The sequence below is a fragment of the Corvus moneduloides genome, chromosome Z (assembly GCF_009650955.1).
Source record: "Corvus moneduloides isolate bCorMon1 chromosome Z, bCorMon1.pri, whole genome shotgun sequence".
Lineage (NCBI taxonomy): Eukaryota > Metazoa > Chordata > Aves > Passeriformes > Corvidae > Corvus > Corvus moneduloides.
The window spans coordinates 75,827,708-75,843,330 of NC_045511.1; the positions used below are offsets into that span (position 1 = coordinate 75,827,708).

The 15,623-nt window shown below is 47.1% G+C and overlaps 1 protein-coding gene across 2 annotated transcripts; it reads left to right on the forward strand.

The window, feature by feature from the left end:
• Positions 1-93: 93 nt before the first annotated feature.
• On the forward strand, positions 94-15,112 carry ATP6AP1L (ATPase H+ transporting accessory protein 1 like). 2 transcript variants are annotated; one of them, XM_032096213.1, is made up of 8 exons: positions 94-446; positions 1,458-1,619; positions 6,488-6,528; positions 7,361-7,422; positions 8,889-9,130; positions 12,170-12,220; positions 13,072-13,315; positions 14,488-15,112. In XM_032096213.1, exons 2-8 carry the CDS (start codon positions 1,531-1,533, stop codon positions 14,788-14,790), a joined length of 1,032 nt encoding a protein of 343 aa, XP_031952104.1. In that variant the 5' UTR covers positions 94-446; positions 1,458-1,530; the 3' UTR covers positions 14,791-15,112. The 2 variants fall into 2 exon arrangements, with proteins under 2 accessions (XP_031952104.1, XP_031952105.1); XM_032096214.1 differs by lacking the exons at positions 94-446; positions 1,458-1,619 and adding an exon at positions 1,748-4,334.
• The last annotated feature ends 511 nt before the right edge of the window (positions 15,113-15,623 follow it).

A 15,623-nucleotide genomic window follows, 5' to 3' on the forward strand; every position in this document is an offset into this window, starting at 1 on the left:
CCATTCCGTAATCTTTGAATTCAAAGCACCAAAACAGTTGATGCAGAAAGCTGTACACACACAAACCGAATTCATGCTGAAGAAAGGAAACTGCTTCCAAATATTTGGCTCTGAGGCTTGCAGTGTCTTGCTTTCACATCTGTAGAGTCAAGATATATAACACACATATATCTGTCTCCTCTATATAATATATAGATGACAGGAGGTATTATAAGAGTTCAAAATACAGGCAATTCTTGCTGTGAACGGAAGGAGAAATTCCAGAGCTGCTTATAAACATCACCCTCACGTCCCTCTAAGGTTAGGGTTAAGTACAGATAAGAAGTGAACCTCGGCGTGATTTTAGAGCCCGTCTGATCTAATTCCTGCTTCCCCCTTAGCAAGCAGCTCTCACCCGGTACAATTTCCCAGACCGAGTGATCACTGCTGCAGGAGGGATCCGGCAGGTGCGGGGGGCACAGGGAGAGCGGCTTGAGCGGGGATGGAGCGGGGCTGGAGCGGGGCTGGGAGAGGAATTGAGCGGGGATGGGGATGGGGCAGGAGTTGAGCGGGGCTGGAGCGGGGATGGGGCTGGAGCGGGGATAGGCATGGAGCGGGGATGGGGCAGGAATTGAGCAGGAATCGAGCGGGGCTGGAGGGGGGATGGGCATGGAGCGGGGATGGAGCGGGGCTGGAGCGGGGATGGAGCAGGAATTGAGCGGGGATGGGGCTGGGGCAGGGATGGAGCGGGGCTGGAGCGGGAATGGGGATGGGGCAGGGATGGAACAGGAACTGAGCGGGGCTGGAGCGGGGCTGGGGCAGGAATTGAGCGGGGATGGGGATGGGGTAGGGATGGAGCAGGGCTGGAGCAGGAATTGAGCGGGGCTGGGGATGGAGCAGGGATGGAGCGGGGCTGGAGCGGGGATGGGGCAGGAATTGAGCGGGGCTGGGGATGGAGCAGGGATGGAGCGGGGCTGGAGCGGGGATGGGGCAGGAATTGAGCGGGGCTGGGGATGGAGCAGGGATGGAGCGGGGCTGGAGCGGGGATGGGGCAGGAATTGAGCGGGGCTGGGGATGGAGCGGGGATGGAGCCGAGGCTGGAGCGGGGCTGGAGAGGGGCTGGAGCGGGGCTGGGGCAGGAATTGAGCGGGGCTGGGGATGGAGCAGGGATGGAGCCGAGGCTGGAGCGGGGCTGGAGAGGGGCTGGAGCGGGGCTGGGGCAGGAATTGAGCGGGGCTGGGGCAGGAATTGAGCGGGGCTGGGGATGGAGCGGGGATGGAGCGGGGCTGGAGCGGGGCTGGGGCAGGAATTGAGCGGGGCTGGGGATGGAGCAGGGATGGAGCCGAGGCTGGAGCGGGGCTGGAGCGGGGCTGGAGCGGGGCTGGAGCGGGGCTGGGGCAGGAATTGAGCGGGGCTGAGGATGGAGCAGGGATGGAGCCGGGGCTGGAGCGGGGATGCAGCCGCGGCTCCGCCCGCAGTGGCCGCCCCCGTCCCGCCCCCGGAGCTCGGCGCTGATGCTGTGCCGGGCGTGGAGGGGCTCCGCGCTTCCCCATGGACGGGATCGCTGCCCTGCGGCTCCTGCTGCTGCTCGCCTGCGCCGGGCTCGGCGGCTCCGAGGACAGAAGCCCCGCGGGGAACAGGTCGGTGCCCGGGCGTGGTGGCGGAGCCGGGTGGGCGCAGGTTTCGCACGCTGTCATTCGTGCCGCGTTCACAATGCCAGGACCTGGCTGTGGTTTCCTGCCCAGGTTTCGAAACACCCGAGGTAATGCAGAAATTAATTATTTTGAAGCAGGCGGTGCGTTAGAGGTGTAACTCTGACACAGTTTTGTGAACGTGGTTTAAAATCGGGTGTTTTCTGTTGCATCTGTGCCACGTTTCATTATGTTTTAATAACTCTCACGCTGACTTTCCCTGGTCCCTGGGAAAACGGAGTTATAAATAGTGTAACAGCAAAAGAGTGTGAAAACTACTACAAGAAACACAGGCATGAAAATTTGCTACTTTTGTAGAATATTGGAAGCGTGAATTCAATATTGCAAGTGAGTGTTAAACTTACAGAATTACTGGAGATTTGGGTTTATTGTTAGTGGTGCTGCTTCACCCTCCAATGAAACACAAACAGTGAGCCCAGATCATAGCAGGGGGAAGAGGGGACCTTGTAGAGTCAAGCATGATGAAAGTGAAGGCAGCCTGAGCTGTATGAGTTGAATGATGGCCAAAGTCACCAAAAACACACAGAACAAACATGCTGGTGAAGGTCGCAGCTGCCAGTAAAATCTGTGCATTTAAGGCAAGAAGGACATGTGGTGATTTGCTTAAGCTTGTATTAGGAGATCTGGTAGCCAGTTACTGATAAATAGTACAATATGTTTTCATTAAACAGCTTACTTGCTGCTCTCCTCTGCCAGCTCTCAGATTTCTTACTGCTCTTCTTAGTATGATTCCACTCTTTTTTCCCCCCCCCCCCCAATCAGACCAAAATCTGACAGAGAACAAGCAGCAGAGCATTACCTGAACTTCATTGCAATAAGTGTTAACAGACGAAGTCACAATCTTGATACCAGGGAATTAAATGGGAATTTTGCCTCATTGCAGGCACAATGGGATTGTGTCTGCACAGTGTTAATTTGGTAGAAGTACTTTGAGTTCAATTTCCCTTTTTTTGTATTAAAAATGGAAGCTTGAGCTTTTGGACGTCCATTAAATTGCAAATCAAACCCCAGTAATCAGTGCATTGTAAAATATTTAAGGAGATCTGTCTCCCTGGATCAAATTAAATATTTGAAAACCTAAAGAGTTGTAGGTTTTGTAGGTATTTCATATTGACAGAACTTACATAGAGCCATTTAGAAGTCAGTGATGTTTTTTGTTAGGGTGTTTCTTAGCAGGAACCAGCTCTTTCCCTGATCCTGGTCTCTCCAAACTTACACATTTATAGTGTTAATAACTTCACTGAAACTCCTTATGCTGAGTGTCCCTAGGACTACAAGCAGTGCATTGCCCCCCAGGTGCTCCTCACCTTTCATAACTTTATTTCTAGTGCATTTGAGAGGCCACACGTTATTGTCCAATTAAATATTTCGTAAATTAACTGAAACCAGTTCAGCAGCCAGTGAGGAATTTTGCAGCTGGAGATTATCAGCCTGAGGGAGATGACTCTGAAATAATAGGGATACTGTTTCTGTAGATGTAGAGTGCATTTTCCCATCTGGTGCAGTTCACCAGAGTAGTAATATGAAGAAGAGAAGTGTGGACATGGCATGAAAACTGCCTGTGGCCTCCACTCCAACCCTGCTGAGTGCCAGGATTGTTCATGTGGCTCATCTGATGGGGAAAACTCTGTTTACATGGAAGTCCTCAAGAGTCTTTATCAACTTTTGCAGACAAACAAGCCAGACTCAGTTATCTTATGTAGATGGATAAAGTCATCTGATAAGAGGGAATTTACACTTCTTTATACTTATAATCTTATTTAATTGGGTTTTACATGGTGATTAGTCATTCCAGTGCTTTGTATTAGGGTTAATCCAATTTCATGTGGGTTCCTAACGTACTTGGTATGGTGAATTCAACATAAAACATACATGCCTGGGTGTATCTGGGAGAGTTGTTTACCAAGTGGTAAGAGAAAATATCAGTCACCAAAACATACACCATTTGTGATCAAATGCCTTTGAAATTTCAGGGTAAGAGAGGCTGTTAAAAGGGTGGTGAATTTGAAAGGCTGGTCTCTCACTCAATGTGCTAAAAGTTCTTTGCTCTGGAGAATGCTCAGTGCTAGCTGGTTCCTTTTCTCTTATACACATAATTACCATTTTTATAATCAAAAGGGGATACGTATTTTTTAACGTGCAGTTACTTTCCAGTTTTTTACTCCCCATCCTTCTGTTCCCATGGAACGTGCTCCAGCTGAGGACGCCAGGGCGCTGGGACCCCCCAGCGCGCCTTTTTGGTGGAAAAGCTGCTCTTTTGGCAGCAGGGTGGCTGTCCACAGCCACCCACCCGTTCCTGCCACGGATCACACCCCCGTGACACCTCAGGGCTGAGTGTCAGAGCAGCTGACAGAGCTGATGACATCAACATCCACTCGTGCCTGCCCTGAAACCGGGATGTGATCGTGTGGCTGGCCGTGCCACTGTGGCTTGGGGAGATGGATTTCCCTTCCATGGGACTTCATGCCTTGTGCAGGAGGAGAGGAGGCAGCCAGCACTGCTAATTAGCAGAGTAATTAGCAGGAGGGCCTGGCTGGAGGCACCTGCCTCACGTGCCTGACACGGGGCTGAGCGTGTTCGCGGTGCCGTGGGACGTCGTGGCGGCTCCCGAGTCACTCTGTGCTCTGCATTCCTCATGGAAACGTGAGTATTTCATCAGCTGTGCACATTCATCCCTCTTGGAGTATCTTCATGCTGAAAGCAGAGGCGTGACATCTCTTCCACGGTGGCTGTGCCTACATGGGGTGTGCGGGAGCCGGGATTCCTTTTTCTTCATGGACAGTCACACATAGAGAACTAACCTTTCCTCTTCCCATAACAGCATAAAAACCTGTCAGGGAAAGGAATGAATTGCACAATTTTAGACCATTCTTCTTCCAATCCCAGTGCTGTAGTCCGAGTAGCACAGCCTGGTGATTTCCAAGCTGGAGTAACCGGCTATGAGTGCTTGATTATGCATATGGAGAGGAGATAAAAGTATAAATAAGCATGAATTGATGTATAAATAGGTGCAACTAAGTATAACTAAAGTCAGAATAACTAAATAATTTACGTTAGTTTCTTTTCAGCATGCCTTGGTTTTGTAGCTATCATCATGAAAAAAATGCCCCCAAATTGCCTTTTTCAGTCGGAAGGCACAACCTGTCATGAAGAACAACCAGAAGAGACTGCATCAAATTACAAGACCCATGTTCCTAACTGTAAAACAGCCTTAGAGAGTGTTTTGTTTGAGCAAGAAAACAAGGTTTGGTCCATTGTAGCCACATCTTTTGATACCTGTGTCAAAAGCTGAATATTTCCACCCATCTCTGAAGGCTGTTTGCTGTTGGATTGAGCAGCCTCAAGCCCCTTGGAGACCCCAGCCCAGCACTAACCCTGGCACCCAAAAAACAGTGGGAGAAAGGAGGACCCACTCTGAGAGTGCTTCTTGAAGCCACGGGGGTTTCAAAGCTGCAACTGAGGACAAATCTGGTCTCTCCATATGTAAATAAAACTGTGAGATGAATTTTAAACAAAGGTGAACTTTTCTGAATGTAAGATCTTTATAAAGTTCTTTCAGCTCGGCAGCAAGCAGGGTGGGGTCTAGGCTGTCCCACTGTTTCTTGGATGCATATTTATCTGCCCTTGAGGATGCTGTGATGGAAATTAGGTTGGGTTCACTCCTTACACAGATCCCCCTGCCCAGAACCCCCTAGGGGCAGGGTTCACCCTGCTGTCCAAACACTCCCCAGGACTTTGCAATTCCAACACCTTACGGTGAAATTTGCACATAAATACTGAAAACTGCTCTAATTCCTAATATTTACACGCCTGCCTTGGTGTAAGTATTTCCACAAATTTTCCTGCTGTGGTGGTTTGGAAAGGTGGTAAGAAATGGGGCAAGAGAAGAAGATGCAAGTGTGTTTCCATGTGCAGGAGGAGGTGAGGCAGCTCTGGAAGGCACTGAGGGGCACAGGCAGGGCAGGGCGTGCAGGGTGTGTGGGTTGGTGCTCACAAGAGCAAATCAATCCGCTGACATGGGATGCAGATCCCAAGGAAGCTGCTGGGGTGTGGAAAGTGCTCCTGTGACTCTTGGAGTCTGGTGCTCAGTGAGTCCTGGTGCCTTGGACTTTGATCTTTAGGTGTCGGTGTTTGTGAATGCACTGGGCTTGAGTCTGTAGCTCAGGGAAGCAGAATGTGCTGACACCAGCTGAAGACTTCTGCCTAAGAGAGAAATCAAATGCTGACAATTTCATCAGCCTGGTAGTTGTCACTTGAGATGTTCTTCACCTGAGCCCTGCCTTGCAGCTGACTTCCATGGGATTTGTTATTGCCTGGAACCATCCAGGAGCTAACATCACATGGTGTAAAGCTGTGCTTAAGGCACGCCAACCCCCTGCTTTTGCTCTAAATCCATCGTGTTGCTTCTGATCCTCGCTGGGGAATGAGAGTGGCGCCGAGCCCTCCTTGGTTCCCCTGCTTGTGCCCTGGAACTGGCTCTGTCCGTAACCCAAAACTGACATCCCATGGAACGGGACAAGAGGGGTAGTGAGGCCTTTTGTCAGCATGGTAAGGACATGGGAGTGCCTGTCAGGGCTGGTTCACCTGAGTGATCTCTGAAAATGAGACATTTTTAGCCTGGGTACTGCAGCTTTGGGATAATTTTTCCTGTTCCCGTGGCACTCACCAGCCAAGGACCTGAGTTACCCTTGGAATGTTTGCTGGAGTGAAGCAGCAACAGGAGCTTTCAGCACTAAACTTGCTGCAGACTTTAAAACCAGATGCTGCACAATTAATCTTTTTCTCCTCTCTCCTAGTTCACATGAATTTTCAGATCAAGATTCTCTCCAGAGAAATGGTAAGGCTTTTAGTGGGCTGAATCCCTGGGTGCTGGTTCTATTAGTGTGGCTGTAGAAGATTTCATTCCCAGATGTTCCTTCTCTTGGCATTGGTGACTCTTCTGTCACATATTTTGTTAAGGCATGACTCTCTTGAAAAAATAGCCTTTAAAGGGTAAAAATCCTTTAACGGATTTACCTGTTAAAAAAAATTATTACTGTCCAACTCTGAGATGCAGTGAGAATGTGGAAGGAAAAGGCATTCACCTTTTTTTAAATCAGATGAAAACAGGGTTAAGTGTTTGAAGGATGGAGCTGTGAGAGTGCCCATGAAATGATCTGTGCTTGTGGAGCTTCACCCTCCTGGCGAGCAGGAGGGGTGGGATATCCTGGCATGTCAGGGGTATTTGTCACAACTTCCTGTCCCTGGCAGTGCAGGGAGAGAAGTTCCCAGCACAGTTACCGCACTTTTGCCAAGCAATTCAGCACATACCCTTTGATGAATTTGCTGTGCGAAGAAAAAAGCAGCTTTTGTTGTATTTGAGGTGAATAAATACAGATATAGACTGAATCCTGTAATTTTGGGGCACTGGAGTTCCTCCCAGTGAGGGTGACAAGGTGTCCAGTGAGAAGAAGAGGAACTGTGGTGAACAAGAAAGGTAAATTAGAAAATACATATCCTGAAGGCAGTATTTGCTGGAAGTCAAGTGATTTCCAAAGCAAAATCTGTAATTCTGACATACACATTTTGTGCAGGGATAATTATTGTTTGCGTAAGAATGTGCAAAAATTTTATAACTGATTGGGTGTTTATAACGTGCTAGTACTGAAATGACACCCCTTCTTCTGCAGGTCAGCATTACAGTGGTGGTGTGAAGCCAAAGTTCAATGTCAATCGAGTGGCGATGGCACAGGTAACGCCTGGAGGACCGGATCTGTGAAGCCTTTTCACAGCACATTTAGATCCTTCAGCTTACACTGCTGAATTAAATTGGTTTTCATTTGTTTACAAGAGACAGCCAGCAAACACTGTGGTAAAACACTGTGGTACAGTTCTGCTTCAACACCTGTACGAAATATTCTCTGCTTTTCTGAGGACTGAGGTGATGCCTCAGGTGCTGTTGTTGGTGCTGGCTGACCACGGGTTTGGGCACAGGATCTGTCTGAAAGGACAAAATCCTTCTATCCATATCCTGTACAATGGCATTTGACTGCTGTGACCAGTCTTGTGCCTCTACCAGTTGGTACTGAAGGAAGAGCTGCAGCAAAAGTTCAGGTTTTTGGTGGGAGTGTTTTTCCTGAGACCAGGCTGTAGGTCTTGTCAAAAACTGAGCATAAAAGGCTTCCTCACCAAAAGAAGCTTACCAATATAAGTAATGTGTTGAATAAATCTCTCTCATATGAACCTCTGAGCAGACAGCCTTGTCGTTTATATAAATACAGTCACAGCCACTCAGCACATTTCCTGAGCATGATCTTGCCTTGCTTTCAGCTTGTTGCTGTCAGCACTTATTAATTTTAATCCTCAAACATCCTTGTGCCATATGTAAGGTCCAGTATCAAAAGGGATCTGTCGGGGTCTGAGCTGAGAGTTATGATTTGCTAATCTGAAAAACACACACACAGAATCTCTCTTTAAGCCCAGACAAAACCTTGGGGCTTAACTGTGTCCCTTCTGGAGCCTGGTAAGATGCTGTTTATGCCTGGGACTCAGAAAACCTCTCCTGTTTTGATGTGAACTTGCAATCATATGACATGCTAAAAGCAGCCATGCAGGTGTGGTGTGTGTTATCCCACTCAGATAGGACAGAGATGGGGCCTGGAAATTTGAGTGTGAAATGTGAAAATAGAAGTTAAATTCTTTAGTTCTTTCTGAGCCCTGAGTCAAATTGTCTTGCCTGACAGTCAAAGTGTCTTTTGCCATGAAATTTGGCTTGTAAGGGATGGCAGTTTCCTGCTGCCTGCAGATGACCTGGAAGCTGCAGTCCCTGGGTTTTTAGCCTTGCAGCTGACTTTGTAAAAATAGGGATCCATACTTGATCCATCCCCTTCTGCAGCAGGTATTTCCCTGATTTTAAAGCCATGATGAGCCAAGCTGCTTGCAGGTAGTGGTAAACTTGGACATTTCTCTCAGCTGGACAGCTGCCCAGTGTGCTTCCAGCATGGTAGGCTGTGTCCTTGCACAACCTGAGTCCTTTCCAGGGTGCTGAAGCAATTCTTAGAGCCGTCCTAGAGAGTCTTCTGCTGGGAGGAGCACCTTGTGGTTCTTGCTTTGCCTCAGCCCTTCTGTGCTGTCCTGGATGTTCTGTGATGTGTTCTGGGGAGATGGCAACTCCTGCAATCACATCTTCTGATGGAAATCTCTTGTGTGGTCCCTCAGGTTGTCAGCTACAACTTGAGTGAGGGAGGACAGTGGGAAGGAGCACCCTGGAGGCCGTTCCCCCACAGCCACTACAGCCCCCTCAACGTCACCGTCAATGGCACCCCCTGCATCCTGTTCTGGGCCAAGAGGATCACGATCAGGTTTGAAAACCACACCCAGCTGGATTTGACAGAGAAGACCTTCGGTGTCCGCGCCACCGTGGACCTTGGGGACTCAAACTGCAGCGAGGACAGTGCCATGTAAGGGGAATGCTGCTCTGCTGGTGGAAGTGGGGCCAGATAACCGCTCTGGGCAGTGTGTGTGGGGGAACAGACCTTGCAGAGCCCCAGGCTCTTTCTGGTAATGTCCTGCCATGGCAGGCAGCGGGGGGTGTGTAGATAAGCGCAGCCTTTCGTGGACACACATAATTCAGTTGCACTGCTGTGGTTCCTCCTTAGCAGCCAGCTTTGCTCTCAGTGCCCGTGGGGCTGAAGCTGTTGGTCTCTTCAGTCTCCAACTGTTTTACACAGCTGCTTGTGGGGTTGCATATAGGAGAAGGTTTCACAAAGGATGTTTGGACTTCAAGTGGCTCTCTTGAAAGCTGTTTATTGCATAGGCGAAGTTACAGCATTTCAGGGAGCGGGTATCCAGAGCCAGCCCTACAGCTGCCAGCTCCAGCTGTAGGCATACCTGAAGCCGCTTTCTGTTCAAGTTACAAAGCATTCTAGACTTTTCTTGGCAGAGTATCTTAACACATAACAACCAAGAAGCACCATACCCAATACCTTTACATTTGCCTATAGCCTATCATAGCTACTACCATCACCATATTATAGTCATTAGTATCCAATCACAAGAGTAAGTAAGTTACAATTTAAGCTTACAGTGCAGAATTCTTAGACCTTTCTTCTTCTTGCTACATCAACATTTCTTGTTTGCCTGCCATATCTTTCTTTTTGGTAAAGACACGTTTTCTATTTACTTATGCTCTTCTTGAGACTTACTTACTTGGTGAAAAACAAGTCTTTGTTTGTAATCACATACCTTTGTCCTACTCCTAAAAATCTCCTTCCAACTCATCTCCAACCTTTGCCTTCTCAGTTATTCAGTGGTCAGTGTTTCAGCAAAACATCTTTTACTCTGTACCAAAACTTGCTTGCATTTCTACCTCATCCCCAGTTTCTACATTCACAGACCTTTCTGCCAAGCCTACATACCTGTGAAACTTTCTACCAAACTTTCATCCTCCCCAACAGTTGCAGAGAGGATCCTGTGCTGAATGAGGGGCTTAGGTGCTGTGCATCACTGATTATCCCTTCATTATCCTGGGGTGTGTGCCAGCAGTGCTGCACAGGGTGCAGGGCTGTGTTTGGATGGTCACCCCAAATCCCAAGCTGTGATCCGTGAGGTGCTGGACACAAAGAGTGGGTTCATCACAGGTCTGCATGTGGCACAAGAATGTCTGAAAACCTGACCTCTGCACACCAGTCACTAATTTCCTCAGTATGAACAGAATTCAGCAGCTTTGCTAAGTGTTTCTCACCCTGAGTGAGAAGCATTCAGCAAAATTTTGCTTTTTATGTTTCTTACCCTGAGTGAGAGACAAATATTAACCGCACTGCATCCCAAATCCTCCAGTGTCTTGGCTGTCCTAGGAAGGCAGGTGGTATTTTATTTCCTTTGCCACATGCCTGCTTGCTCCTCTTCCCCCATGCAGTGTACTGGCTCATGGCTCACACCAGATTCCACTCCGGGAGGCCTAAAAATCAGGAGGGAGATTCCTAATTGAACATGAGCACTGATTCTGCCCCACAAAGGGAGTTTAAACCTGTAATGACACACACAGCAATAACAATAGCATGACCAATCCCAGCAGTTTCACTTCTATACAACAACTCACCTGTACATCTAAATATGTTTTCACAGAAAAGTAGGTGTTACCTCTTTCTGATTGTACAGCACAAGGTGCACAGGCATTTTGGTGAGGTTCCTAGAAAACTGAAAGTGAAGTTGAGAAAGAACCCAGGATTTTTGCCTATAGCATCATAATATTCAACAAGGCAGTCTGAATAATACATCATCAGCATGGGAACTAATCCAGCACTGTTTTGACAGGCAGAGGTACAGAATGGAATAAAAATATGTTAAATATAAACAGTGATGGCAAGCATTCCTCCCTCTCTTCTGGCCTATGATTGGGAAATAATCTTAGTCTGATTAGAAATTATCGTAACCTAATAGAAAATATACTAAGGCAAAATTAGGGGTTTTAAAACACAGAGAATGGTATCAGATATAATAATCCAAGCTGCATAGTTTTTTTACTTGAATTCCACATTTGCCTGCGCTTAATCCTCAACTGTCTCTGATTTCCCTTTGTAATAAAGCAAGGGAATGTCTGGATTCAGTGTCCTGTCTTATGGGACCAGTGTTACCCAAGAAGTGTAGATCACCTGTGAAATTGTAGGGCTAGCTGTTTGCTGTGGTTCTGTTTGTTTGGTTTCTATTATTTTTTGTTTGTGTGTTTGTTTGGTCTTTGTTTTTTTGTTTAGGTTTGTTTTGGGGTTCTGTTTGTTTGGTTTTTGTTTGGTTTGTTTTTGTTTTTGAAAATATCCTTCCACTTTAATTTTGGAAGTCTTTCAGAATTGGCATGTTTCCACAACGTTTTGTTTTTGTCTTATGTGAACAATGCAGGTTTTAAGAGGCAAAATATTAATTCTAAGCAATAAGAATATATTCCACTTAATCATGTATTACATTAATTAACCTGATAGGGCTTTCACTTTATTAAAGCTTAGGTTCCCAAGGCTTTGCAGAGCTGCCTCACAGCCAGGGCATATGTGTGGCGGTAAGGAAGGACTGTGGAAACCTGAACCCTTCCATCTGCTTTCCTTTATGCTCTGATATTTACAAAGATGAGGACAAGGTGTCTGGTTACACTTTCTGATGACAGGCAGGGGTGATGCTTGCCTGAGATGTCATGGCTTGAGAAGGAGAACAGATATCCACTGGGCCTAATTATCAGCTAAGGTGGGAAGCAGTGGGATTGAGTTGTGTTGGAAGTTAAACATGAATTTCTCTTCTGTCTGGGGAGTCTGGGCCTCATTCCAATTAGCAGGTGAGCAGGTGTATTTCACTGGAGGAATATTTAATCCTTTCAGGTTTTTTCCCCACTGACTTTAAGGGTAGGCTGAGCAAAAAATTCCATGTATGACTGAGCTTAATCTTTTGTGCTGCTCTTTTCTCTGAAGGTTTCTGAATTTCTTTCCTATCCTGATGTTACTTGCTTTTTGACCTAGACTTTCCCTGAAGTTTGGTGACATTGGCAATCTAAAGGGACTTGTTATCAGGTAAGTTTATATAATAAAACCTTCACCAGATAATAACATGTTAACATACATTGTTACAGAGTTGCTTGGGGAATTAAAGAGAATTTGTTTGAGCAAAAATAATGTGAGAGAAACTCCTGTATAATTGAAACACCTGCATTCAGTATGTCTGTCTGTCACCTGCCTTATTTTATTAAGGCATTTCTTCTTCTACATTGACTTTTCCACTCCTGGAAAAGTTTGGTTCATCTCTTTTGTGTAGAATCTTCCCATGTCTGAGATTTTAGCTAAGCCTTGCTGATTAAATACAGACTGGGCATCACACTGTGACTTACTTTATGTTTGCTTCTTGTTGATAGATGAAAACAGCATTTCTTGGTGAGTGACTTTCCATACCCCTGATGGAGGTACAATACCAGTGTTGCATTCCTATTTTCCCCACTAATTAGGCAAAATCCCCTCATATTCTTCCTGCTTTGTGGCAGAACAGCAAACTCCTTCAGCTGCCACAACGAACAACCTCAAATCACAGAATCCCAGGGCATCTGGGGTTGGAAGGGACCTCTGGAGCTCACCCAGCCCAAGGGATGGTCCCTGCCCAGGCAGGGTCCCCTGGAGCAGTGGCACAGGAACGTGTCCAGCTGGCCTTGGGATGTCTCCAGAGAGGGACACTCCAGGCCCTCCCTGGGCAGCTGTTCCAGGCCTCTGCCCCTCCATGGAAAGCTGTCACTCACTTTCCAGACTCCACGGAAGGAGCAGGAGCTCATTCTGGTATAAACTGGCCATGCCAGCAAGTGTCCTAAGGTTGTTCAATTTAACAGCTGCAATCCCCCGACTCATTTTCTTACTTGCCTCTCCTCCAACATCTCCAGGCTCTTGTTAACTACCAGCTACTACCAGCTGTCTGTCCAGAACTGGTTCAGCTTGCACAGGCTGCAGCTCCTGTACAACCACTCAGTGCAGGCGACGTTCAACGCCACGGGGATCCACGCGCCGGCCAGTTACTCCTTCCACTGCGAGCACGTCAGCAGCCTGCAGAGATACCATGCCCTGCTCGTGCCCAGCTCTGCAAACGACCTCTCCCAGCTCTGGGAGGTCACTTTCATTGACTTCCAGGTGATGCCATGGGCTGAAGCCAAATGGATCCCATGGGTAGATTCAGGGGAAGGTTTGCCCTTCTGTGCCAAGGAAAGATGGTCACCTTCCATGAGCAAGTTTACACTTGTTCCTGACGTGGAACACGAAATAGAAACTGAGACTTTCCCTGTCAAAGGACATTAAGGGCTATTTTTTGTAGTCTTTCTGGTTGTGTTCCCTCTAGTGGAGAGTGAGTTTAGTTTCATTGTTCTGAGCGGAGCTCTCACACCTGGCATCAGTAACAGCACCACACACCCAGGCATGGGATTCATCTCACTTCACTTTTGATGCCGAGGAATTTTAACCCTGTGCCCTGATTATAGTCACCCCAGCCTGCCTCTAAAGCCACTGGATAATTCCTCTGACCCATCTTAAGTCCTTATTTTAGGATAAGATTAATAATCTTCTGGAAGTGCCAATTCTTCTGTGTTTGACAGTGAGGGAGCCTAAGATGGCAGGACTAAGTTGTCTTGCTTTTAGATACCAGAGTCAGAGGGCATGAGGAGCTGAAAAAGGGAGTGAAAAAAGCTGATCTCCTTCTCTCACCCTGTGAAAAATGTCCATGGACTGATTTAGTAGAGCAGACAGTCAATTCCCTGCGTGCCAGTGTGGTAAAATCCATATCAGAACTGAAGCCACGAGTAAAACTCGTTGGTGTTTTCCACAGCTGGGGGCAGTCTCCTGTAGTTTAGCTGGTTTGCTGCCATGTACCACCCATGTGGAACTGGTGAGGAAAACCTTTATACTAGGGCAGGCACGTGGGAATATTTCCTGGTTTGTCGTGTCGAAGTTTGTGCACTCTGAAGCAGAGACTCTGGGGACTCTCAACAACTGGTGCTGGAGATGCACAGTTAACATGAAAGGTACCACACCTGCAGTTCAATATTGCTGGGCCAACAAAGAGTGAGCGTGGAAGATTTTGTTTGAAACACAGCTGCAAATCCTTTGGGCAGCAGAGTGGAGGGGATTAGAATAGCTGGCAGTTCCAGAAGACTGACCTGGATAAACTCTGAGCATTAACTCCAGCTATCAGTGGGAGACACAAATTTGCCGTGTGCAGGTGTTAAATTAGAAAATCTTACTGCGGTCAGGAGAAAATTAACAAAGGACCAGTACTTTATTTAACATGATCCCTCTTGTTCTCTCTGTAGATTCAAGGTTTTAACGTTCAAGAAGGACATTTTGCCTACGCCAGAGACTGTGCATCCTTCTTCTCCCCTGCAATCCTGATGGGGTTGGTGATGTCCCTGGTTCTGCTGCTGGTCCTGGCCTATGCTCTGCACATGCTCATCCACCTGAAATCTCTCGACAGGCACTACGAGTGCAAGGCTTCTCCTGCCTATTTTGCACAGATGAAAGACAATGACATGGGGGATGAGAAGGAGCCACTGAGAAGCAGTGGGAGTGAGTCCTATGAACTTAGAAACCAACAGTTCAGTAAAATCTATATTTAGCAGTGTGTGTCTCAGTGAAACGAGGTATTTTCTTCTTCTGGCACTGTTGTACGTAGTCTGTGCAGGTTTTTTACCAGCTGATGAAAGGAAAAGTAGGTGACAGATTGTTTAGCCAGTTATTCACTGATAATCATCTCAGATGCCTTAGGAAAGAAGGTGAGAAAAAAAATTCCGTTGTGGGTAAGAGATATCCATGTTGTGGGACTTTACTCCTGTAGCAAAAAGCCAAAATGCAGAGCTCTTCACCCAGCTTACCAAGCCTTGAGGAGAGAATCAGTAATGAACACCTTGCAATTCAATAAAGGTTAAAAACCCCCACAAACCAAACTCTTTGCTTATTCTTTGAGAAGGCGAGGTTTACCCTTATTCTGTATTTGCTCTGTGTCCTGACAAAACAGCATCAGTTTCTTTCTCAGGATGTGCTTTCCTTTTATTTCCCGAGTTACATCCCCTCCTTTTTGTCCCCATAAACTCCCTTTCCTGCTTTAGAATCTTCAGGGCCACATAGGCTGCGTTTTTATCCGCTGCACAGATGAAATAGTGGCTGCAGGACAGCAGCATCCTGGTACTTCCCTGTGTCTAAGCTGGAGGTTTGCCCCAAGGATCTGATGGGAAAACTCCAGACATCTGGTCACAAAGGCTTACCCTCAACATCTCGGCTCAGCTCCCTGCCAGGAGATGGATTATGAGCCATCCTGTAATTCAAGGTTAATTTCTTTTCTACCAAATCCCATCAGTCTCCCTTGGGGACTTCAGCTGAATGGAGATTTGCAGATGGAAAATACATATAAACAGAGAGGTGGAAGCTGCCAGCAGTGAGAAGAGTACTGTGA